Source organism: Citrus sinensis, chromosome 8 (assembly GCF_022201045.2).
Source record: "Citrus sinensis cultivar Valencia sweet orange chromosome 8, DVS_A1.0, whole genome shotgun sequence".
NCBI classification, from domain to species: Eukaryota; Viridiplantae; Streptophyta; class Magnoliopsida; order Sapindales; family Rutaceae; genus Citrus; species Citrus sinensis.
This window is the reverse complement of record NC_068563.1, coordinates 1,671,689-1,698,178: the sequence shown is the minus strand read 5'-3', so window position 1 is coordinate 1,698,178 and position 26,490 is coordinate 1,671,689. Positions and strand designations below refer to the sequence as shown.

Genomic DNA, 26,490 nt, shown 5'->3' with positions numbered 1-26,490 from the left:
GAGTTCAATTTTGTGAGGGTTTAGTTGAGTTTATTTTTGAACTTTCATTGGTTTTTTTTTTTTAAAGTATATGTGTAAAATTAAAGTGTTATAATTTAAAGCATATATTAGGTATTTTAGAGGAAATTGAGTATATCCCCTGCATTCACCCTGGCAGGACTATATAAGTTTGTTTTTTTTTTTAAGTTAATACTTAGCAAAAGAAGAATTTTATTTAAATAAAACGTACTTTTATTTGGGAAAGAGAAAGTTATCCGTAACATTAGTGTACTTACAAATTGAAGGACAACAGTTAGAGCCTGTAACCAGCAATCAAGATTTGTGTATTATTATATAATTAGGACCGGTTCACGGTATATATATTTAATTTTTTATACACAATTATAGACAAATTTGTTATCATTAGATTAGAAAAGAATGAAAGGTAAAAATTAGAGAACATGAATTATTAGTTCCAATAATTTGTTTCTCTCCGACTTTAGTGTTTAGTTTCCTTTCTTCTTTTACTCACATTTTCTCGTTTCTCTCTCATTTACTGCCCACAAAATAAATGAAAAAAATTAGAACCATCAAAATCAATTTCTTTATTTCAGTATCAGACATCTATTTAAAACTTAATTCCAGGAATTGGGTAATCAAGTCTAATCAATAACATATAATTATATATTACTAATTTCGAGCAAGGAATATCCCTCATAAGTATATCATACATCGACGCAAATGACTGCATGACTACGCTTGCGATATTTAATAAATGAGTGCGCGTCTATTTACATAAATTACACAAAAAGGGTCAACAGAGAAGGGGGGACACACTTACACACGAACCACAACGACTATCTGTTCTGTACATTTGTATATACACAGCATATATGGCAGCTTTGGCTCACCAGAAAGGGCACCACCTGAAACAGGCACAAAGTATAGACGATGAATCAACAAAGGTTTGGAATTTTACGGGGTGAAGTAGCTTATCGAAGAAAATGGTAAAGCCAACAAGTTTAGAAAATAAAGGTTCATAAGCTTGAATAAAATGGAAGACAATGAAATTATACTGTGTAAATGTTCAACAATCACCTTAACAAAAAAAAAATGCGCCTTATAGTATGCCACTTAATTATGCGGAACAAGATAACCACAGTAAATGAATCAATGACTCCACCTATAATCCCTAATTGCATACTGGTGTAGTGCTTTTCACCTTGACATCCAATGCAAACCCAACTCTCATTTATTCAACTAATTGAAAGAATAATCATAATTACACCTTTCAAAAAAGGAAATATGCTTCATTAACGCCAAAAGTGAATAAGTGCTTATTGACTATTGAGTGCACTAAAGAGAATATATAAAAGAGGAAAAAAACAGAAATCATACCCCACATAGTTCTGGCACAAGTTTTCATGTGATGTAGCTTGGATAATTAACTTCTGCACTTGCAGTTTAACAGATAAACCATGATCAACTTCACGGCTGTCTCCAGAGATTAAGGTGCTGTGGTCAACTGCTTGTTGTATAGAACTAGTGGGCAGTGGTGTAGATGAGAAATCACGTCCTGTAAGCTTATTACTCATCCGAGCCATGACAACCACAGCACGCCCATTCAAAACCTCACTAGCATCACCAAGTTGATTAACAGCCTGCATTTATCACAACAATGTGTATAAGCATCCTATAATAGCACTATCTCAAAAGATTCTATATGTAGTATATCCTAAAACCTGAAGAAGCTCCCTTTCACGAGCACCCCGTTGTGGTTGAGGAAGTTCTCTATTTGGAGCAGTTTCTTCGGCATTCACAACAGGAGGGACATGAGTATTTGCAAACACTGACATTTGCGGTACTTCATTAAAATTGAAAAGACGCCAATTGATGAGAGGATCATGAACAAAGGCCTGAAAACAGATGAGAACTAAAAATCAGCTTCTTCCATATATTTTCTGTGACCATGCCGGTAGCATTAAAATGCATATCACCCAGTGGTTTCCTTTCATTCTATGTGTCGCACTTAAATGGAGTGTAGGACACAATTAGTATAGTAGAGAAAAAGGCACTAACTGAAGCAGCAACATAAAAGATCCATACCTCCATCATAGCCATAACACTATCCCTATTTGAGCGCAGAACTTGCATCACATTTTCGCATGTTGAACGGAAGTTGCCCTCAATACCACTAACCTCCATAGCTTTAACAAGCATTCTAGTCAAGCGAAAAGGAACCTACAGAATATTTACGAAGAAATTGGCGAGTGCGCTTCTATAAAACAGCCATTTATATTAGAAAGCAAATTCAGTTATGCATTTTTAGTTTGGAATATACCTTTTCAGGGAACTTCTCCCGGTTCATTGAAGCTTCAAAGCAGTCCCCAAAATCTATGTGTAAAATTTTCCCACTGCAAAGGATTGACAAATATGAGAGACTTAATGGATTTTATTTACAGATACTACCTACTCTATCCTTATCATCATAATGTACCTATAGCGGTGCAGCATAAGATTACTTGGGTGCCGATCCCCTAAACCAAGAAGGTATCCAACCTGAAACAAGACAAGTTAGTCAAAGCAGATGAGGTGTCAGTTACCTACATGATAAACCGGACTTTAATCTTTCAGTTTCTTTTCTTCTTCCTGAAACCCTGTTGCCATATTTTCATTTTGGTGATATTTAGACACTCGAACTATTCTTATACTTGTATTTGGAAAGATTCCAAATCGAAATTGGTTTTATTCCAAAGATGAAACTTCAAAAATAATGATTTTGATTAGCTTCTCCATCCTAGATTGTAAGTGTGAAACCGATGGGTCTGGCATCACCAAATGCTCTGTGTGGTGGAACCAAACAAGCATCAATAAAGGGCCCATTTTGATATAATGAATCTATTTCAAACTGATTAACCGGAAGTGCAAAGACAGGATACCTGAATTAGAATAAAGTTTTGGACATCACAAATGCAGTTTCAAGAGTTTATACACTAACTGGTTCAAAGTTATAATTTTATAGCTGATTTTGCAGGTATTTTGATGCATGGAAAAGCAACCTAAGAAACAGAAGGTTGAAAAAAGAAAAAAGGAAAAAGAAAATGCACACATGCATAGAGCAGAAAGCATACCATGCTCATCACTGCTAAACTTCTGGTATAGTTCGTCCTCCTCTCTAGCCATATTTCAGAAGTACGGCTTTTTAACCAAAGCACCTTTAAGAGTGAAACAAGAAAATAATCCCTTAAATAACACCTCTCTAAGGAATAAGCAATACAGAGAAGAATATGCTATCGAATTCTAGAACAATACATACCCTGGCCAGATCATTCCCTTCAGTATTTTGTAGAGCATATTCAAAAACTTCCACTTTGGCTATGAGAGGCAAATGGTCATAATCTGGTGCAAAACTTAGCATATATTTATGCTCTTGGTTTAAGGTGATCTGTAAACACAAACATGAGCTCCCCACTTAACCATAAGCTCCTTAAAAATGAAAATTATGGACTTTAGCCAACCAAACTAAATCATTTAATGTACTTTCAACAGACCTTTCGGGCATCCCTATATTCCCGAATAAGATAGTGCAGGGTATCACAGTTTGGGACCCATTCAATCAACCCGCTATTTGGAGATAGAGGGATGACAGAATATCGTTGAATAGACAAATCCTTCTCTGAAGTGTTTCTAGAATTTTCCAACAGGGTATTTACCAGCCCAAAAAGCTGAAACAAAAATTGAATGTCAAACAAATCAGTCTTGAGATGATGATTTAACATAAAAGACAGTACTAACTAGTAATTTCCATTCAGACAACATGTGCAATAACGGCCTCAGAATCCAGATCCCTGAACCAAATGGCACAATCCACCACCACATAATAGCTCCAGTACAGAATGAACAATGAAGTCGAAAGAAGAAAGCACCTGCATGACACGTTCATCTTGGCGCAAATCCTCGTGTCCCTTCAATAAGAAAGCATGATCTTCACCATCACTCCCATGAATTGTCAATTTACGAGGTCGTTGTTTTGATGTAATGACAACAAGCTGGGTTGCAAATGATGCAATTGTCACCACTGGTGAATCTGAAAATGATAATGGCAGGTATAAATTTTGGAAAGCACACCAGATTTGGCACCAAAACACAGTTAAGAAGATCAGTTTACCAGCACGATATGTCCCAGGAACAGCCAGCTCCAAGTTTCGGCATTCCAACAGCTCAGGAGAAACAGACTGTTCTCCATGTATGTAGTGGATAGTTAGTGCCGCAAAAATGAATTGAGTTAAAATTTAACATAAAAGCGGCGTTCTTGCCTGCAGGTCCAAAGTGGTAAGGCTTTGAAGCTGTTTGTCTATCCTTCTGAAGACATGATAGTAGAGATCCCATGCCTGGTCAAAATATTATCAAAATCCTTAGCACTCAGCTAACTGGAGAAAGCTAACACCATTGTGCTGACTCAGTGTTCGTTTATTTTCTCAACTTTCTTTCTTTCATTTAAGCTGAGTTGCTGTCAATTCCAAAAGCTTAAGCTACAAGGGAAAGGGCTTACAAGTCTCTAAAATCTAAGGCCCTGTTTGGTATTGTTTTCTAAATGCTGTTTTCATGAAACAAAAATGAGAATGAATGCAATTTTCAAATTTATTTTTAAAATTTAAAAATGTGTTTGGTATCATTTTGAAAACTAATCTTGAAAATGAAAAAAAGTAAAATACGTTCGGTAGGAATATTTTAAATAATTATTATTGGAATAATTTTCATAAACATAAAATTAAGTAATGAATAATTATTTTTTTTATTTAATCAGTTTGATTATTTTAATTTTAAGAATAAATTGATTATTTTTATTTTAAGAATAAATTAGGTGATCTCGTTAATCTTTTTGTTTAAAAAAAGGATAATCTCTACATATTTGATTTAATTAATATATAAAAACATAAATATTATAATGTATATAAAAAGAAAATATTATTGTGAGGGAAATTGATTTTTTGGGAGGAATAATAATAATAATAATAAATAAAAAATAAGAAAATTGTTCATTTTGAAACTTAATACTGTATGGGAAAACAAGGAAAACAAGAAAAAAATTGTTTTCTTATTTCCTTTGTTAAAAGTGTAGAATGAATTTTACATTTACAAAAATATGTTAAAAAATGAGCTACCGAACGTGTATTTAGTGTTTACTGAATTCAGAAAACAGAAAATTGAATTTGAAAACAATACCGAATGCACCCTAATATTCCCCTTCACTTGTATGGTCAAATTTAATAAGAGTTTAGGATCCTTAGAATCACTTGGTAAGAAAATTTGAGAGAAACAGCTTCGGTATAAATATAATAGTACTTTTTCAACTCTATAAAAAGCCTAAAGTTTCTTTGCTCAGAAACAAAATAAGTACATCCAATGTAGGAAATGTACATAGAGGAGGAACAAGAAGTCCACAAAGAAAAAAAATCAAAAACCCCCAAGCCCAAAAAATACAAATCCTATAAGATCATAAATTCCAACAATAGTACACAATAAATACTTAAGTTTACAGGGCAGAGCATCACTTTGGATAAAAATTTGAGAACAATAGCATCAGTAGGAAAATTTTTCTAATTAATAAACAAAGCCATAAGTTAAGCAAGCATGATAATAATTATAATCAACCATGCATTTCACAAATGAATGGCAGGTTCTCAGTTATATGGTATACCAAAAATATAAAACAATTTTCTAAGAAATATTTAACAGAACATACTAAAACTATAAATTGACACTCCTTGTCAGCTAAAAAAAGTAAAACAAAATTGAGAGATACAGCCTATTTAGTTTACGTCATTCACTGCATGTACGCTAGGTGGGCACCAGAGAATTTGGCTGAGCTTTTAAAAGAATTAACATGAAGATAGTCAATGGCACAGCAGAAAAATTACATTTAGGCATTCTATGCTAAGGCCGATTTCGCTACTTCAATTCCAGAGTATAGGCTACTCAAGAAATGAATCTGTTAATGCTCGAAAAGTCCGTTGAGCAGCAAGACAACAGAGTCTCTACATGTATATGATACTTCTAATGTTCTTCAGGATACTGACACCTAAAGAGGTGAGAAGAAAGGAGTAGAAAACTATAATACATTTCCAAGGAGAAACAAATTTTGTTTCTGTCCTGGTGTGCCTGGTTTCATATTTCTTTTTTTTTTTGCTAAGAAACAAAGATTAAATAAAACTATAAGAAATATGTACAAGAATTAGGAGGATTACAAATCCACAAAAAAGGACGAGAAGTCCCGATATAAACAGAACACTTAGAAACTGCAAAGATAAAATATCCCGAAACCCAAAAACACTAGCTCACTAAGAGTACATCCCTGTTAAGATGCTTCCCAATAAAGCAGAATAAAAAATAAAGAGATGTCTTTAAATTCAGTAGTTATAGATGCCCAGAGGGAAGTCCAGAACTTGACTTTGTCCCATAGGTGTGAAGGATCTTCCCCAGCCTTGTTATCAAAGATTCTTTGGTTTCTTTCATTCCATACAACCCAAAAAATAGCCAAGACTGCACAGTCCCATAGAACCCTTGCTTTTTTTGTCCCTCTTAAGCAAGAAAAACTTTCTAATAGGAGGGAGTAGCATGATACAGGGACTGACCAACTTAGATTAAAGGTCTTATACAAGTTAGACCACAAAAAGAACAATGCATATACAAGTTAGACCAGCCTGGTTTCATATTTCTACATGAAAGAACAATGCAGAAAACACACAATGGCAAACAATTGAAACCCATTCCCTCGAAAATCTGACAGATAACCATTAAGAAGAACAAACTTTACTACTAATATTGTTCATACCTGAGTAAGCTCAGCATCTTTTCCGGTCCTCTTATACTTCATGCAACAATCATAAGCCTCCAGCAATTCATGACGGTACGCCTACAAACAGCAAAAAGGTACACTAAGCAAATGAATAAATTTTAATACAGCATCCTAAATGCTAAAATGGCTGACAAGACAAAAGGGCCACAAAGTTCAAGCAAAACTACAAGAACAGTTCATTGTCTAATTAACAATAGGGTTAAAAAAAATATGCCTTGCTTTACTCAGCATGCATTAATTGCTGCCTAATCATAATGAAAACATAATAAAAATAACAATTATGAAAGAAAAACGATTTAAGTAAAAAAATGATAACCTCTATGAATGCTCTCTCTTTTATGGTGGTATTTTCCCTCATAGCCCCTTCCTCAAGTATTTCATGCAATGGCTCCAACACTTTCAACATCCCCTCAATGTTATGTTCACCAAAATATAAACGGCTAGCTTCTTCCAGTGCCTCATGCCACATTTCATGCCAAAGTATAGCAACTCTAATTAGTTCATTTGAGACGAGTTGTGCCTGCATGTGAAAGCACCTTGTAAGACACAAAAAATGAAGTATAGATCATATGCAAATCAATTAACTATTAGACCTGATCCACCAGCACACCACTATGCTGCCGAACTTTGTCAACCACTTCTTGAGCTGCAGCTCTACGTAAATTGCTTATTGATTTACATGCCACAAGAAGTGGGTACATGAGAGCCTGAAGAAAAATTGAAATCACGTTAGGAAGGGTAGGCACTCATCTGAGTTGAAAAACCTCTAAGGAACAAACTAATCAGCGACATGAAAGATGGACATGGTGATAAACTTGAATTTCTAGGAAACTATGCTTCGGCTGATGTACAAGAAAATAAAAAACCTAACCCCCAAAAAAAAAAGAAAAAACCTCAAAATCTTGTGACTATAACTTAAAGGAAACAAAAAAATTAATTGTAGAGCTCTACAATACCCACAAGAATTTATTATTACCATTAATTCTTCAATCAATACCACCCACATGATGAAACAAGAATTTTGGAAATGCAAGGCCAAGAACAAACCTGCGGATGACTTTGTCCAATTCGCACAAGAAGTGATTGTATCAATTCTCTCACAGCACGGTTATTTGAATGTATCCTGGCAATTATTTGAGGTAAAACAACCAGCCATGTGTTAATATTGACATGTGCAAAACCTTTCTGCAGGGCTATTTGGACTTCTTCAGTAGCTCCATGGTTGAACCACAAAGTGAGAAGACGAAGAATATCCTGAAGGAATACAGAGTTTGAAGAAAACTTAAATTAGCATCCAAAAATTCATGTAAAAATAAAATGACTCAAACATGTATCCTCAAGATTTACTTCAGGCTGTTGGAATCAGTAACAACCCCTAATATCAAGATATATTTTTACCTGTAAACTATCATCAACACCCTTAGCATGTGCTGCACACGCTATAGAATGGAAATATCCGGTGACTGCATGAACAACAAATTGTGATGCAACAGAAGGGAGGCCTCTTAAGGTGTAATGGGACATCACAGCTGTGTTAAACAATGCCCATGAGTGCCATGCTTTCCCCCACTTTGTTGCACACTGTGTGGCATTCCTATATGCAGCAATAATTTCTACAGAAGAAGAAGATTATTATTACACCAAAAAGAAAAAAAGGGTTTTCTAGGTTACAAGAACTAATTTACCTGGTATAGATTCATCATCCAATCCAGGAGGAAGTGCCCGTTTCCAAGATCCAAGTTTGAGATACACACGGGCAATAAGTGGAACATTGGTACTTGTAGCTGTGGTTAAACTAGTGGAAGCAGCTGATTGAATAACTGGGCAACTTGATAGCTCCATGGCCAAAGTCTATAAGAAAAATACAAAACATAAACATTAGAACTAAGAGAGAGCAGGGAACTAAGAGTGAGCAGGTAATGCCAGCAGAAAGAAGAGTTCTTAAGGCAATCATGTAATCTTGTAAACGAATGATACTGTATCTCTGCACACATGGGCTTTTAAAGAGCTTTTGTAAGCAAAGAGATAACAGTTATACCTGTAGTCTAGCAAATGCTTCCTTTCGTTTAAGATCCTCACCAAGTGACCATTGGTATTTCAAGTAAGCGTACATTACTTGAGGAGGCCCATGATATCGTACATTTTCATGGGATGTCTCAGGGTCATACTAAATACAACATAAAACAAAGTCAAATAAGAAACAGCCACAAAATAAGAAAATATAAAAGGTAGCATCATAAATGTCCAAAAAGCTAGAGTGCAGACCTGTAAGAGTTTAACTAAAGTAGATCGAGCCTGACTAATTCGTCCACTTTTTCTGCAAAGAGAAGCAAACTTGAGCCAAGTTTCAACATCTTCTGTGGGTGGTAAAACGAGAGCTCTAACAGCCAAAAGCGCTTGCCAGACCTATACATTGAAGGAAAGAAAATATTGGAAGGAATCAATAATCTTGTGAGCAAAGAAGGCATATTTAACAAATATTTATTTTAAACATAATATGTGACAATTTAGTTCCTGTATAATCTGCTTTAACAAGTATATACCAACTTCATCGTTCAAAAAGTAAGGGAAGAAAAACTGAAATCAAGGAATGTAAAGCATGTACCTCAACATTGCGTTTCGTTCCTTGTATCCGCTCGGTCCACATATTGCGGATAATAGCCCGCCTTCCCTCAGCGACAGGATTTCCAACGGGAAGAGTACAGTAATCAATTACCTGTCAAAAACAAATGTTCTCCATGATACTATTTAACCGTGCCGTGCTTGCCTAGGTAAATGATAGCAACAGTAATAAAAGTAAATCCCCTCTGTTTCCCCAAACCAACCTCACTACTAAAAGGAATAAACAAATAAATTATAGAACAAACCTCCTCCAGTTCAGAAAGCTGCTGAACACGAACCATATTGCTATACGCACGCTCATAGCTTTCCAGGACCTATTACAAGAAAACATACTTGGACTACTCAACCAAAAGAAAATTTTTGAGCAATGTATACTCTATTGTAAATTTTCAAAATCTGAGTAATTAGTTCTGATTTTGTAGTAAATAGAACAAGCCAAATGCTCAATTGAAGAATGAAAATACCAATGCTAGTATGTACATCTTAAATTTCTTCCACTTATATTTGTTTTTTTTTTTTTGGGGGGGGTGGGTGGATCCTAAGAGCAACAAGTTTACAAAATAAAACCAGAAAAACGTTCAATAATTGAGGACTTGTGGAGTTACAAAACTGACCAAAGCTGCAAGCTCAGTGGCAAGGCATTTCCTAGCTCTCTCCACATATTCACGTGCTTCATCATACTGAAGGAAAAATCCATAAAATTTAAATAAATCCAAAGGATATAAATAAATAACAATTTAAAAAGGAAAAAAGAAAATAAACATAGCTCAGAAATAATATTGATATATATAAATAATACCTTTCCTCTACGAACTAACAAAACAGCCCTGAAGAATGTACCATTACTGCTTCCATCACCATTAGCAGCAGTGTTACCCAAACCCCGAAGTTTTGTCTCATCACCATCATCTAACCGAGACACATATTCTGCCATTTGATCCCACTCTCCCATATTCCAAGCAGCACTAGCAGCCTGAGATAACAACCTCATTGGTATCAGCATGGAGTGCATAAGTATTGATAACATTGGTATTAACACAAAAAAATAACCATTGGTGCCATCTCTAGTCGTGCAGCAGGCTCAGCTGGGGTCCAATATTCTTTGCAGAGGTTGTTAAGCTCTTCCCATCGAGCCAATGCAGCAAGGCAACGCATCCGCCCTACGTAATACATCAAAAAGAAAACCATTTCAATAAACGAACACAGAAGCAATGTCACATAAGCATGTCAGCGCAATACTTTAGTTACATAAACATGGTCAATCAAGAGAAGTGGCAAACAAACAGGCTCAATAGGATCAATGAGGTGCATTTAAAGTGAATGTCAATCAAACAAAGGTAGAAAGCAGTATTAAATGAGTTGCCTCAATTATAGCACAGGGGACCCATCTTATTGCAAAATTTTACCTCAGCAACAGACTCACTAGGAACCAACAGCATTTACAAACTGAACCTGAGGGCAGATTTGGTTCCCCTCTACTAATCTCAACGGTTTTTTTAAACCTAGATAGCAAATTCAAGGCCAAAGGCCATAACAGGGGATGGGAAATCCACGGCTCACAGGTTGCATGCAAACCCTTCTAGGATACGTACACAACAACAGCATTGGCCCAAAGTAACTGTGTCATTTTTTCATGTAAAAAATTTGAAAATATACAAAAGTTAGCATAGTTGCAAGATCTACAGCAAGGGTTGCTCACAGTAGCGTGCACACTGCATCTAACAGTGTCAGTGAGCATATCACATTGAAAGGCCATAAGAAAATTAATGACTTGAGATGACATAAGCTGACACAATTTGTAATTATTTGTTCAAATACAAAGGAATGGTTCTCTCTTCAGCTCAGATAATGGTGGTACTAGATTGTTGACTGCTAAATTTCGTATTTTAGGATTAGATAACAAAATTGATACCCATATTGGCACCAGACTACCAACTGCAAGGAAACAAAGACCATTATAGAAATATACTGAATAAAAAATGAAAGTTGAAAAGAATGAAGCCTAACAAACAGAAATCATTGCACTGATTTGAATTTCACATCCCAAAACAAATTAAGAAACTATTCTTAATTATTTTCCCAAAAAAGGAACAAAGACTTTAAACAATATAATTACCATACGCATTATAAGATAATATAGTTTCAGACATAGAACTATAGCAACCAAGAAACCCGTTGTACACAAGGAGAATAAACTGAGCAATAACAATAGAGCAAGTTACACTTGATATGGACCTAAAGTAGCTTCCAATACAATATGTGGATTTGATGCTTGAGAGGCTTTATTAGTGTAAGCCTTGAGTGCATCATCCCAACGCTGCAATTTCTCATACCTAAATACAGAGAACAAGTTGTGAATAATCCAGTACTACTAGCATCAACAGTAAAAGAGAATTTTCCCCACTGTCTTTTCAAGATGAGATTAAAAATAATTATACGAGAATAGAAAGCCAAGAAAGATGAGTTAAAAGTGCAGTAGAAGAAAAGAATCCTTCATGATTTATTTGGCAGAAAGGTAATATAAATGTTACGAGTTATTAATGTTCAACGATACCATGACTCCTTCAATTGAACATCTAGCTCTTTCTGAGCGTAGGTCAATATTCCAACAGCAGCCTAAAGGGGCAAAAAAAAGGATAATGAGAACAGAAAATCTCAGAGGATCAATGTGGATCAGAATACAAGACAACAAAAATCAGAGAACATTAATTTCATTTGAAGCTAACCTCATGCTGGTGTAATTGATTATTTATATGTATAAGAGCTTCAACAACAGCAACAGGGTTTGCATCCATCCTGTTAGAGCGTGCACCTTCAAATTCCATTTCTTTGTAATGCAAGGCCTTGGCGAATGCACGACACTGATATGGAGTAAACAAAATTAGAGATGCATGAAATACACAGTTAATCTCATAATGTACAACAAATGTAAAACGAGTGTATTGGTTCTAAGTTTGCAGAGTTCTCATTACAGCACACCTTTTCTGCTAGAGCCCCAAGCAGACGGATGTCTATAGGAAGAGGTTTCTCATCATGTTCCATGAACTCTGCCTGCAAGATAAGTTCACCGACACATAATAATTAATAACTACCATCTCGTACTTGGAATTCAATATCTTTCCTCAATAACAGGAATAGTACATGCAGAAAACAGGTATACCAAGTTGAGAAGTGTTGCGAGGATTTCTGGAGGAATATTTGGAGAGGAAAAAGCCATCTCTAAACTCTGAACTAGATGTTTCTGGCTGGTTGCATTCAGTTGCGACCAACAGCTAACAAAACCAGCAGCAAACAACTCCCGCCCAACAAAAGGCTGTAAAGCGGAAAATCAGAACCTGATTCCCAAAGAAAGATTAACACAGATGCAAATGGGTACCATACTTGTAACTGTGCAAGCCTTGCACAGGTTCGTAATGCTGGAGAAGGAGATTCTTTCAACAGTTCAATGCTCAAATGCCTCATCCATTCTGCCCAATCTTCCTTGGTACTCCGTTGAGAAGCCTCCCCAGCAGTGCGTAAACGAACATCATTGACCTGCAAGACAGATCCCAGGAAACTGCTAAAATTTGGGATAAAAATACCAATTCCAATGTAATCAAAATCAGGTATCAAATGATGAAGACAAGAATGATGGATGAGGACAAGAACAAAATGGCATTCAGAAAGGAATTTGTAATGCTGTACAACAATATTTCAGGGGTCGTAACATTAAAGAAATAGCATGCAGTCTACTCCCCCCCCCCCCCCCCCCCCCCCCCAAAACAAAAAAAAAATTGATAGAGCTCTATAGAAATGTACTGCAAGAATTTGCATAATTGTTTCTGTTGCATTTAACACCTACTATTTTGAAGTTCAGTTGATTCAACAACTACTTGTTTATTTTGATTCTATGCCCTTTTGATTATTTTGATTTCTTGACCTTCGCATCATTCCAACCAGCATATATTTTGAGAATATTATATAATACAATACTCATAAAACTGACATGTCATGCATGATATGCTGAGCAACAGACTGCCTAACCACCAAGGCTTTCATCTCACTTTATGCAAGAACCTTAGCTAGCAGCCTCGCACCTAGAAAAGGCTTGCCTAAGTTTCTTGACGACTAAGATGAACATAAAAGAAAGTATATATTACAGAGCTTGCAATTGTATATCATGAATACCTGATGACCTCTAAGTTGTTTCTGAGCGTCAGTACCATCTTCATAAGGGTCACTGTCCACATCGTTTAATGGATCACTGATTACCTCCACAGGAACTCGTCGACTTAATTGTTGTGCAGCTGTACTGCCCAAAATCAGTGGCTCACGTCTCCTCAAGCGTCCTTCAATTTCCTCAAACTCTTTATGCTGAAAACATAATTAATTTCAAGCTCAATCTCAAGATCAAGATAAGGTCCAGAGATAAAAATTGGAACTGGCAATGAAAGATACAGACCCGCAGCCGATGTTTCAACAGGAGCTTGTGTATTGATGGAATAAAGATGGTAAAGTCCTCCCCGAGGGCATGAGCAAGACAACAGAGTGCATCGACAGCATCCTTCCGCAGCTCATCATTCTTCCTGAAATTAGAAATCTACTTAGTTGAAGCTCAAGAATAACATTATGCAAGAGATAAGTAGAAGCTGGAGTAAAAAGATTCAAAATTGGGAAGCCAAAGCCAGCATATCAGCTTGAACCACAACAGGAGGATAAATTGCCAGGCTCAGTAAAAATCAAAGATGAAAACTGTCCCCACAATACACATGCCATCACATTGCAGTGCCACAAAAGAAGAGACCAAATTTACTAGCTGGAATCAGCCAAAGGAAAAAAAAAATTTTGCATTAAGTCATCTAACAAAAAATTAGTTCATCATAATCACACAAAAGATGTGGTACAGAACTTACAAGCACACAGACACACATTCATAGAAGCAGGGCGAAGGCCTGAAATCTAAGATTTTTGCTTCACATCACCAGGCTATAATGTTAAAATTGCGCACATATCCTTTAACATATGTTATCCTCACAACCCACTATTCTACTCTCATATATTCTGAAGTTGAAATCCAATATCAGGCTAATTTACAACTTCCACCAGCATCGTTCAAGTGACAGCAGGCAGAAAGAGAAATATCACTGTAACCCAATCCAAATGAAAGTTGGCTATTATTTAAAAGTAATTTTAAGAAAGCTTTAAATAAGATCAATTTCCCAGATGATTCATTACTCCCATCGCCAGCCAAGACCTCTATACCTAGGCACTCACACATGCACAAACATACATGAGGACACTTTTTGATTACATTATTTCAGATCAGGAAGTAGATACTAACCCGTCCAAGACAAGCTTTAAGTGATGCACAAGAGAAGAAATGTGACCAGTAACCTAACAAAAGAAAGAACCATAACAACTAAAGATATCAACCAAAGGGAATCTGAACAAAAGATAAGTGAATTTACTATTTTCAACTTTGCTGCTAGATGATCTTTAAATTGAACAATGTTTGGACACCGACCTGTACACGGGGGATCAATCTTGTCAAAGTTTTGATAGCAGCACGCCTAATATCCACCGGAGCATCCACTTTGAACAATCGAATAAGTGCGGGAAGAAGCAGATGCATATGTTCATCCAGCGTCCCTATATTGAATAATATGAGAAAAAAGTTTCCATTTGAGAAAAAGTTTCCACAGACAGATAGTAGGCACACGCATATTTAGGCCCCCTTGAGTTCTTAAAGGCATCCAATCCAAAAACTTCATCAGTCAGGTTAGAAACATTCTCTAACATTTCTTTCAAACAAGTAATCTCTCAACACGTACAAGTTCAAAACTGGGAACTACTGCAGGTCCTACAACCTTTAGTAGACAAAACAAATGGGACAAAAAGACTTTTAATCGTACAATGCAAGAATATATATGACTAGTTACAATGTGTTTTACTTCTAATTTGTAAAAGATAAAATCAGAGTATCAAGCATGGTTTTACTTCTGCTATGAATAAAATATTATAAAAGTTTGGATCCATAGTTCTGTACTCCAATATAAAGCTCAATACCTTCTCCCTATGTAATTCTCATGGCAATTATAAATCACAGGGGTACAGACTGGCAAAATGTTAAATATCAATGGAAAATTATTAAAAATAAAGAATCCCAACCTCCAAACACCTCAAGGGTATGGAGAATGTCAAGAACATAGGTGTAGTCATTACACCGTTCAGCATCACTTAAAACTTGAATGCAACATGGAAGAATAACAGGAAGGTGTGTTCTGAATTCATCGTTGAGAGCCAAGCAAAGCTGCTCCACAAGATGCAGAACCTGCTCATTAAGACCAAAAAAAAGGAACAGCAGGGGGAGAGGCACCGATGGTGAGGGTTAATAAAATGCAAAATATCAGGGCCGGGAGAAAAAAAAAATATGGCATGCTGATTATCACATCTCCCAAAGATAGAAGATAGAAACAATACCGGAAGGCCACGATAAGTACGATTAGTAGCTGGTATACTGAAGGATGACCATAATTCAGAAATTAGAGAGAACAATTCTTGCAAATATTTACGAATATGCTGCAAAAGAACATTAAATCTGATTTATATTGATATCCAGAAAAAGCCAAACTGTAATTGCATGTTCCAAACAATTTCACAACATCTATATCTACCTGGCGCACAATAGACACAAGAGTTCCAAGCTTCCATGTTATGTAATCCTTCAGATAATCATCACATGTACGAACAGTGTGAAAGAGATCTGGCAGAACCTAAAGATAAATTGCCACGTAGAAGCCACGATCATCAAACATAAAAGCCTCAAACAATGATTAAAATTCCAGTACAAGGACTGTGTCAGATATTAAAAACTCAGTAAGGACAGGACAAGCCTCACCCCCAACACCATAAGGTGATTATAAGTACTCCAAATTTCATATCAACATTTCCATTGCAAAAAAATAAATATTATAATTTTCTCCACCCCGCTCCCTCCCCGGGGTGGTTCAACGAAAACTACAATCAGACAATATGCCATAAAAAGAATTTACAGAGAAGAAAGTTTATTAGGTGACTAAACAAACCTTTGGTAAGTAAGGAACACAGCCAAGACCCATTGACTAACCTCGCACAAAGGAAAAGCAAATAATTAAACCACATACGAAAATAATCAATATAACACATAAAAGAGAAGATTCCTTATTTTTGAGGTACCTTGAATATGAACATAAGAGACCCAACAACCTTTTGGTGATAGCTAGCGAGTGAAGGATCCCTAAGTATTCGCATGAGAGAATTAATAGCAACCTGCATGCAAAAGAACATAGATAAAAATATTTAACTAATGGGAAAAAAAAGGAGCAAGAAAGTTAATGAGTATTCATCACGTATAATTAATACAGTTGAATAATAATCTTCAGATGTAGCAAATGATGGCCAAAGGTCCATTGGAAATTCATCCATTGGTTGAATGTGTTGGCCTGAATCACTGGCGGCACGGGTAACTTCTCCATGTGACCCAGATAATTGTTGATTTCGTTTATGTGCATGAGGATCCAGAGCACCCATAATCCCAAGAACCTGGCAAAGAACAAGAAAACTTTTAGCATGATAAAACATTTAGAGGATATAAAATAAGCATTCTTGTCCATAAATAGCTACCTTCAGCACTTCACGTCTTGTAGACCACACTAACTCACCATTCAACATTTTCAAGAGCAACCCAAGCAATTGTGGGTATTCATTGTATGGAGTTATCACATATCTGCCAAGACCATAGACCGAAAAGCCATTTAGACCATAGACCAAAAAGCCCTCTAAAAATACATACCTAAGATATTACAAGTATTAAAATCAACAATGTCTATGTAGGAGAAATTTTCTTCAACAACAGTAGTAGTGTCTATGTAGGATAAAAACTTTCCCAAGTAACTACAAGTTTACTAAGCATCAAGTTAGTTTACTGTTGCAGAAATATTTCATCATTGAGATAGTAAGTCCTAAGCAAAATTAGAAAAAACATTTTGTTCAACATGAATAGTTAAATGTCAGAACCAAGTAACAAAAACCGACTCCAAAATATTTGCTTCATTGAACAGACAATCACTATTTTGATCTGTGTCATAAAAAACATAGCTCACAATAAAATATAATAGTCCAACAAGGTATAGAATTTAAAGAGACAGAAAGCAAATGCTACATACCCAGTACTCTGTACAACTTGACCTAATGTTGAGACAGCCACTTCACGTTTTGTGACAGCAGCTCCATCCAATAGAGCTTCGACAATTAAAGGCATAAGTTCGGATATATACTGTCTCATTCCAAAACCACCCTAAACAAATTTTACAGCACAAAACCATATAAGATGAAACTACAAACAAGTTAAAAAATGCTTAATAACAAGAGACTCGTAGAAACTTGACATTCTTTTCTAGACCCAAGGATTAGCAGGCCGTTGGCAAACAAGAAATTTGTATCCTCCTCTACCAAACATGTTCCGGTCTAGAACACGATTTAATTGGAAATGAACATGTATACACCAATATTCACATGATAGCCTGTCAAATTATGCACAGCACCAAGCCCCCACCCTTATACTAAAAGGCTAAGCAAAGGCTATCATACATAATAGGAAACCTATCTTAAAGTACAGATTCACCCACCACTCTAGCAAGATCTCCCACAGTTACAAGAACTCCACTAATAATACCATTATTGGCATTGACCCCAGTGCCCTCAAGAAGTCTTGCTACGAGAGCCTGAAAAATCAAATCACCAAATGAGAGAAGGCAGAAATGAAAAAACCTCTAATCAGAATGAACAGAACTGGCAAATGTTAAAATCAACACATAAATAAGTATGCCTTGTGTATTGGAGCAATGTATGGACGTATTAATCTTTCACAGTTCCGTATTAAACAGCCAAGTAGCTTTGCACTTTCCTCTCTGCATTTGTTATCTGCACTGCTGACATTGCAACAGTCATCAATATTTGACACCATAAAGTATAAACTTAAAGCAAAAGATGTTCTTTCATCTAACCCTGACTCACATACACACCCAACTAAAAATTTCAACCAATTACTATTGATAACTGTTAATCTTTCACGGTTCTATCACCCTTCGAAAATCACCTCTGCTCTAAATATGTCAACAACTGAATAAGATGGCGACGAAGTGCAGGAAGAACATATGCTGGATTTTTTTCTGATAACCTCCCAGCCACAGAGATTGCATACTCTCGAACATCAAAATCCTGATGCAACAGAAACATTCAGATACTCTCAAAAGACAAGACAAAAAAAATTCTAAGATTTAATGGGAGGAAATATCATATTGCAGCATGTAAATATTCAGAAGAAATATTGACAATTTGCAAAACAGTTTCATACGAGTAGAACAACATAGCAACTTGGATGCACAGGAAAGAAACTCCAAACAAAAAAACACGCAAATATAGTTCTTCAAACATGTCTAATTGCACATAAATATATACAACTCTAGAGAAGATTAACCAAAATAAAAGTTCAAGTTGTAAGACCATTGGAAAAGAGTCCTTTAAAGTACAATAACTTCAAAAAAGACAAATAGTAGTGTTTAGGGGTGATTTCAAACAAGTTACAGTCATGAAAAATTTTGGGGATAAGATTGGAATGTTTATTTTTAGTGCATTTCAGAGCAAAACTAAATGATCAAGCTAGTTCTAGTAAACACAATTATGATTGGAATTTTTATTAGACTGAATTTCACATGCCCTTTTTCTGTAAGTATGCACTTTAAAACCAAAGGTTAAATACACTAATTCACTTGTTTCAAAGATTCTAATCAGTTGTAAACATTTTTTCCTCTTATCTCCATTCAATTAGTAAAATTTTCTTTTTTTTCCCCTTTCTTTTTCAATATAATTAGTAAAGTTTTCTTATTTTCTCTTTAAATTTAAAATAAAAAATTATAGTCAAATGAAAAATAAAAAAATACCTTACAGATAACCAGATTGTTCATAGTGCAGATTTCACTGGTATGGAGAACATAAGGTAATTGTCTCAATTCACGTTGCCACTAGAAAGGCTAACCCCACCAAGTGCAGAATAACAATTTAAGCATTTTCTTAAACACACATAACTATGCTAGGACATGGCCAATGTTTAGTTCAAATCCTCAATGCTGTATTCTATACAAGAAAATGGAATCCATCCATTGTTCTTTTGAGGATACCAATTTGGATTGCAGTTTGGTGTAAATATTAATGCTTAGTTGAGCTACTTTGGTTTGTTCCTCAATTAGCTTAGCACAGATTTCGAAGGACTTTGGAACAGAAGGAGGTGATATTCTACAGATAGTTTGAATGAGGCATGCAATAAAACCATCGCTATGGATTGTTTAAACTGACAGAAAGAATCCAATTTTTCAACCCAAAAAAAAAAAAAAAAAGAGGTTTGAAATACTTCGGAGAAGAATAATGTATTCACTTCTCCATGGGCTTAGGTTTCAACAGCATTCTGAGGAAATTCTGGAAGCTTTCCTTTTAACGATTCAATTTTTTCTTTCCTTGCTGCCTTGTATTGTTCACTTTAATATAGTTTTGTTTGCATAGCAATCTGAGGAATTTTACTTCTTATCAAAAAGAAAAAGGGAAACAAGCTACATGACAACAATGAAGCCATGCACAGACTGCATCCTGCAGCCTGAAACAACTTTCAGGCAGATTTCTGGACCAAATAAAGTTAAAATAGTTATTGTAATTAGATCATTGGCTTCAAACATAGAAGTTAAAAGGTCAATCTGATAGAATATTGCAAATCACCGTACCTCATCATTTAAAGCAGCAAAAATTGCACTCAGACAATCAGCCTGTGCTAAAAAATCATCAAAACCTCTGTTGCCATATAGTGAGGAAAAGATAGAATGGCGAACGGTAACATCAGCATCAGCAACGGCTGCAATGAGAAGCTTCTCCACAAGCTGCAGAAGTCCAACATATGAGAAACAAAGAGATACAATAGACAGCTGCACTCAACGATAACCAAGAAGGATACACACTTTGTAACATTTAAAAATAATATAAAACACCCAATTTTCTGTAATCAAACCTCCTCTATAAGACGGCGTCGCTTCCCCCCAGTTCGATTAGACCTACTAGCACCAAACTGTGTAAATGATACACCAGAGAAAGAATTTGCAACTAATTTGCAACAACATAAAGCTGCATCTTTCCGTGTGGCTTTATCCTCATCATCCAAATATAGTACAACTGAATCTCTAGCAAACTCAAGAAGATCGTGGCCCTGGACAATATAATAGCTTCAGAGTAAATTTGAGGTTAACATAGGTTTCATATTAAAGATTATCTGTATAGAAACCTTGAAATTAAAGCGAGCAAGAGTCTGCAAAGCAAGTTGCACTAGAGCTGAACCATTAAGGTCTGAAACTTGCTGAGGGATATTCATCACATTTCCTCGAATGGCAGTAGCAGCTGGCCTTGCCTGCGAATAATGGGATTTCGACAGAACAAATGAAATGCAATCTAGCAGCCGATCTTGGATAGTTGGCAGCAACGAAGGAATACTGAAACAGAAATCAATGTCAGGGAAGGACTAAATCCTTAAATCATACAATCAACCTGGGGGAAAAAAATCTTAACGAGAAGTACAGGGATGCCCAAAGTTGTACCTGACAGTGATTTGTTCAAGAGCATCAACAAGTGTGGTGGAAAGACCAGCAGAAAACATAATATCCAAAAGACCACGAACATGAGGCTCCATCACAGGACCCATGGCTCTTGCAATATTTCCAACACAAGCCAATGCCTCTAGAGAGGGTTTACCTCTACGTGGAGCAATCTACACGTAAATATTCCAACAATCAGAAATCTAGTTTCCTAGCAAATGAAACAGCATAGCTCAATAAATTGCAACCATGAGAAAATATGACAAATCAAAGTTATGTGACTTAATACAGCCAACTTCCTCCATGTCTTACAGCTTCACGTAAATGAGATGTAATTGTCGGCAAATAGTGGAAAAGTTCCCCATCCAAAGCACCAGCCATCTCCCCAAGGGCAATGAACCCGCTGTCACGTTCAGCTGGTATTCGCAGAACCGTGAGAATGTGATTCATGCATATCTGCAAGATATCACAATTCCATGCACATTATTGTGGAAATAAATGTTATATAAATAATGATGATTTCATCCAAAATTTCCTCCATACCAGCAACAACTTTATCATTAAAAATGGAGCAAATTCCAAACCTTTAAGTAGTTTGTAACAAATCGATCTCGCAAGAAATGGGCAATGCGAGGTAGCAGTGAAGTTATGCTAAGGCGAACAAGCCGATCCCGGTGCTCTAAGTATCTCAGAACAATCTCAGCAACTTCTCTATACCTTGACATCATGAACTCTCCCGTATTTCTGTCCAGATAGCGTTTCAATATTACCCACAACAAACACTTAAAATAATTAAAGAAAAACAGTGGTGATGACAGCCAGATTGTTATATCTTTATATATGCAATAATTATTTAGCAAAAACTGGACATTTTGATGAAGGGATATAATGTCCTCACACTAAAAGTCAAACCTCTTCGGGAAATGCATTAACAGATAATGAATGAGAATAAGCTACATCAAAATGTTTAAAAAAATAAATAAATAAGCCCATGTAGAGGATGTCTCAAACGTCTGTCTATTCCAAAGCACCATATGAATCAAACAAGCAGACACACAGATGCAAACATATATACCCAAGACACCACAGCGAGCAAAGAACAGTTTTCAAAGTCTTGGTTTTAGCAGCCAGTTTTATGTTTTGGTATTGGCTTCGCTAATTTAATCCATTTCCCACAACAACAAACTTTTGTAAGATTAGAGAAACAAAAACAGAAGTAGCATCAAGTAGCCAACTAATTTTTTCCTAAATGGAAGACATGGACCGATTCGGTGGATGCTTATAGTTCAATCTAAGCATAAAAAACTTAAAGGCTACAGTAGTTCACACAGGTGACCACAAAATCCTCTTCAAAGTTTTCTTTCTTTGACTACCATATGCACTTCAACTTGGCAATTAACACCATAGCAATGGACAAGAGGCAATCATAGCAATCACAAGAAAAGAGAAACAACTGGTAAATTTGGAAACGAGGCAATCAACTTTTTTCACAGAAAATCTACTCAAACTAGAAAAGGAAACAGCTTCACTAGCCAATAAAGTTTTTGCATTACACATATCTCTACCTACCTCAAGAGCTCCCCAACCGCAAGTAAAGAGCCATGTATGCTGTGTACTGGAGCATTTCTACCGAGCCCATCTTGAGTAGCCTCAAACATACGATAATACCTGTCACAAAGATTATAACTGGTCTTATTTCCCTCAAAAAAAAGTGAAAAGAACAAGAACACAGAAAGCTTTTTCAATGTGTTTAAAATGCTGTCATTATGCAAGCACAAAGCAATGATAATTAAATTAAGCTAAGTCTAGGGAGCAATGGAACTCTACAGGTAGTTGAAAATAAGAATGAACCAGTTACTGAAGAATAATTATGAAATAGAATCAAATAAGATCATTCTATTTCCAAATAATTTTTTGCTAGCTCCTATGGAGACAATGTTGAACATTCAGTCTCATTTCTCTATCTACGTGCATGGAGAGTGGGGTATCATAACAGTCAAAGGACACGGTAAAATTGATCAAATAAGGCAAAATCTCACATGGTAAATAGAACTTCAACTCAATTCACAGCATGTATCTCACCGCAATACTATAACACTTTAAAGCAGAGTTTTGCATTTTCTCTATACTTGTTTCCTTTTACTCACTAAAAACAAAGTTTTCACCTTCAAATTTTACTTTTTTTTATGAACCTGAAAATTGCATTGATAATGAAAAATTAAAACAGAGAGTAGACCAACTGTCCAATGAGCAAACAAAAAACAGAAGCTTTTTGTGCTATACAAAAGCATACCCAAATATCCCTACACGTTGCTATGCCAACTATAACACGCTATCTCAAAGACACCGAAGCCCAAAGCAAGAAGACGCACCCACTGCTATCTAATTAAAAATTTCAAAGATATGTAACTAACCACTGCACACGCCAACGTGTCTCACGCTTTTCAATAACCCGAAGGCAAGCGCGCAATGCCTCTACAGCCCGCTCTCTAACAGCCAAAGTTGGATCCCTCAATGCAACCCAAATTGCATCTACAAATTCAGCTACATGAACATTGAACACGGTTGAAGCATTCTCTGCCATTTCCTTCATGGATGAGAGTTAAAAAAAATATATATCCTTGGTAAGCAAGATAATTACGATAATTACATAAGAGTTTTAATAAAAAGAAAAACTAAAATTCCTGATGATGAAAAAAAATTGGGCTAAGAACACATCATTTTCTACATAAAAAAATTTTTTGCAGGCCAAGTTCACATCTAATTCACATAACTTATATGTTGACAAATTTCACGTGCTAAGTTACCATCTATTCCCCATAGACATCCAATAAGAAAAAAATTAAAAGAAAAAATACAGAAAACATGCAGTTATTGTGTGCAAGAGCAGGCCGAAATGCCCATACTTACTTTCAAGATCAAGACAGCAGCAAAACGTCGATACTCTACTCTATCCCCACGAAGCCAATCCAGTGCCATTTTCACCTGCAACCAATTAACACTGTTCATTCTGTGGTGCTCGTACAGAAACCATACACAACAACCCAAGAAAACACAGAACAACAAACCTGAAATTCCACTTCATCAGCAGTCATCGCACCACCTGCCCTCGCTAGATGACCAAGAACTTTACTAGCAAGAACCAAAATCTCACGATCACGCTTCACCTCGAACACAGTCCTCATATAATTAGAGAACTTTGAAACCTTGGAGGCGTTTTCACCAAGTGCCACATCTATTAACTCATCAATCGCCCTTAAAGCCCCCAAATTTTCAGCTGCATCATTGCTTTCTAATAGTCCAGAAATTCTATCATATAATTGATCCATAAATCGTGAAAAAGCTTCTCCACCAAGATCACGTGCTTGTTCTTCTATATGTTTCCTTAAAGCTAATGAAGCACCCTCCTATAAAACGATAGAAAATAACAAACTATAAGCAGAGTGTGATATACTGCTTAAAATGTTGTTGTTTACTATCAAAATATAAAGTTTAAGACAACAAAAGAATCTGCCAACGATAGCAAAATCAACAAATTTTACTGCTTTTTCTTTTCATTTTCTAAGCAATTGTTAACTGAAATGGTTTTCAAGTACTAGCTTCAGTATCACTAACCAGAAGTTAATTTCAGTACAAAGACATGAAAATTGAAGCCTAATTCAACATCTTCTTTCATTTCCGGAATTTTCTCAGGAAAAAAAAAACTGAAAAGGATAAACTAATTTTACATTTTCTTTCTCTCTCCTTCTCCTAAATGGTTATATTAAAACGTATGGCAAAATTCTCCTACAAGTATGTAATTTTCAACTACCTGGCTAAAACTGGGAAGAAATAAATCAACTAATTTGACTTCTCCTTTTTCACATCAACTGAACTGACTTTAAGATACACCTACTAGCCTCCAGGGCCAGTACCACCAAAACAACCAAACTTCTACATTTTCCGCAATTTTCTCCAAAAACAAACAGAAAATATCATGCACCTTAGGGTTACCATTAGTGCAGCAGTTTTCAACTACGAAACTGGAACTTAGACAAAACCAAATCAACTAATTTCACTCTTCTTCCGTGATCAACTATACTGACTTTTAAGAGAACCTCTACAAACCTCCGGTGGCAGCACCGCTACTAACAAGGACCAAAATTCAACATTTTCAGTAATTTTCTAGGAAAACAAACGGAAAAGATCATATACCTTAGGGTTGCCATGAGTGCAGAGGTCAGCAAGGATTCTATTAAGCGCATCCAAGCTACCGCCGCCAGCGCCGGGCGCTGGAGGCCCGATGTAGCGCAGCGACTGCGACGTGGAGGCCATTGATTGGCCGTCCTCCCAACTCCTTAAACCCTAAATTCTCTCAATTTGTTGAAGACACTATTTTATAAGAATCAGATCCTCTCTCTTTTATCTTTAGACATTGATAAATAGAAAATATTTTCAGTGATTGCTGTGGAATTTTTGAGAGTGCAGTTGGCGTTTATGAGTTATGAGTACGCGTGATAATTACAGGCCGCCCTCTCTCAAGCTTTAGTTAGTTTAGTGGGGCGCGGCTCCCTTACAGAAAACTGTAACTAACAGCCAAATAATGTCATTCGTCGGACTACGAGTCAGAAATCCAACGGCTGTGAGAATATAACAAAAAAGAATGCATGTGGTGCCTGCAAAGGTGACTGGGTAGCCGATACCCTTAACCAATTTTGACCATTTGTCACGATTAAATTGGATTTATTATAAAAACTATCGGATTAGAGGGTCCAGCTACGGTGTAAATGTGGTACCGTGTCACAGTTAAATTCAGTCGTTAAATGTAATTAAATAGTTAGGGTCCACAGACATCCAACAGGGACCCGGAACTGTTGCTGTGTGTGGCGTACGTTACGTTAAATGTAACGTAGCACCAGCCTTGTATTATACTTAGTATAATATCATATTAATATCAAATTAGACTATATTAAATTAAATATAAGTGAAGTTAATTAGAACAATTAAATTTATTTAAATTATATTTTTTTATATGATGTATATTTTACCTATTAAATAAAATATTATTAAAATAATTAAATATAAAATTATTTATTTATCAAATGTTAATGTTTTACATAATATTCAAATGATAAATGAAATGTCTCTTAATAATTATTTTGTTAATACATATACTATACTATTAACTAATTATTATTTTAACATTAAATATTAATACAAATAAATAAATGAAAGAAGATGTCATAAGTAAAATAAAAAATAAATTACGTCATTTTTTATGGAATCGTGAATAAAAATAAATAAGCAAAAAATTAATTAATAACAATAAATAAATAAATAAAGAGAAATCATAAGAGGACAAACATTATTTAATTTAATCCTATTTCAACGCATGTGAGAATT

The 26,490-nt window shown here is 35.7% G+C and overlaps 1 protein-coding gene across 2 annotated transcripts; it reads right to left on the bottom strand.

The window, feature by feature from the left end:
- Positions 1-642: 642 nt before the first annotated feature.
- LOC102618367 (serine/threonine-protein kinase TOR) lies at positions 643-25,717 on the bottom strand. Of its 2 annotated transcripts, none has more exons than XM_006486806.4 (57): positions 25,303-25,717; positions 24,177-24,515; positions 24,019-24,093; positions 23,523-23,695; positions 22,678-22,776; positions 21,693-21,852; positions 21,421-21,564; positions 21,112-21,281; positions 20,802-21,006; positions 20,532-20,726; positions 20,251-20,403; positions 18,576-18,697; positions 18,306-18,408; positions 18,106-18,201; positions 17,644-17,774; positions 17,102-17,204; positions 16,841-17,020; positions 16,655-16,747; positions 16,525-16,560; positions 16,114-16,212; positions 15,920-16,018; positions 15,608-15,770; positions 14,964-15,088; positions 14,781-14,833; positions 13,902-14,025; positions 13,628-13,813; positions 12,842-12,994; positions 12,621-12,773; positions 12,440-12,511; positions 12,187-12,321; positions 12,015-12,076; positions 11,696-11,793; positions 10,511-10,620; positions 10,260-10,433; positions 10,075-10,140; positions 9,706-9,774; positions 9,444-9,554; positions 9,104-9,244; positions 8,877-9,005; positions 8,524-8,689; positions 8,237-8,451; positions 7,886-8,092; positions 7,432-7,545; positions 7,155-7,358; positions 6,815-6,895; positions 4,296-4,370; positions 4,148-4,214; positions 3,906-4,066; positions 3,531-3,704; positions 3,296-3,424; positions 3,111-3,194; positions 2,477-2,538; positions 2,321-2,393; positions 2,086-2,220; positions 1,722-1,895; positions 1,378-1,640; positions 643-905 (listed from the first exon to the last, which is right to left on the bottom strand). In XM_006486806.4, the coding sequence occupies exons 1-57, from the start codon at positions 25,420-25,422 to the stop codon at positions 887-889; spliced, it is 7,422 nt and encodes a 2,473-aa protein (XP_006486869.2). In that variant the 5' UTR covers positions 25,423-25,717; the 3' UTR covers positions 643-886. The 2 variants fall into 2 exon arrangements, with proteins under 2 accessions (XP_006486869.2, XP_006486870.2); XM_006486807.4 differs by having other exon boundaries at positions 18,306-18,405; positions 25,303-25,716.
- Positions 25,718-26,490: the final 773 nt, after the last annotated feature.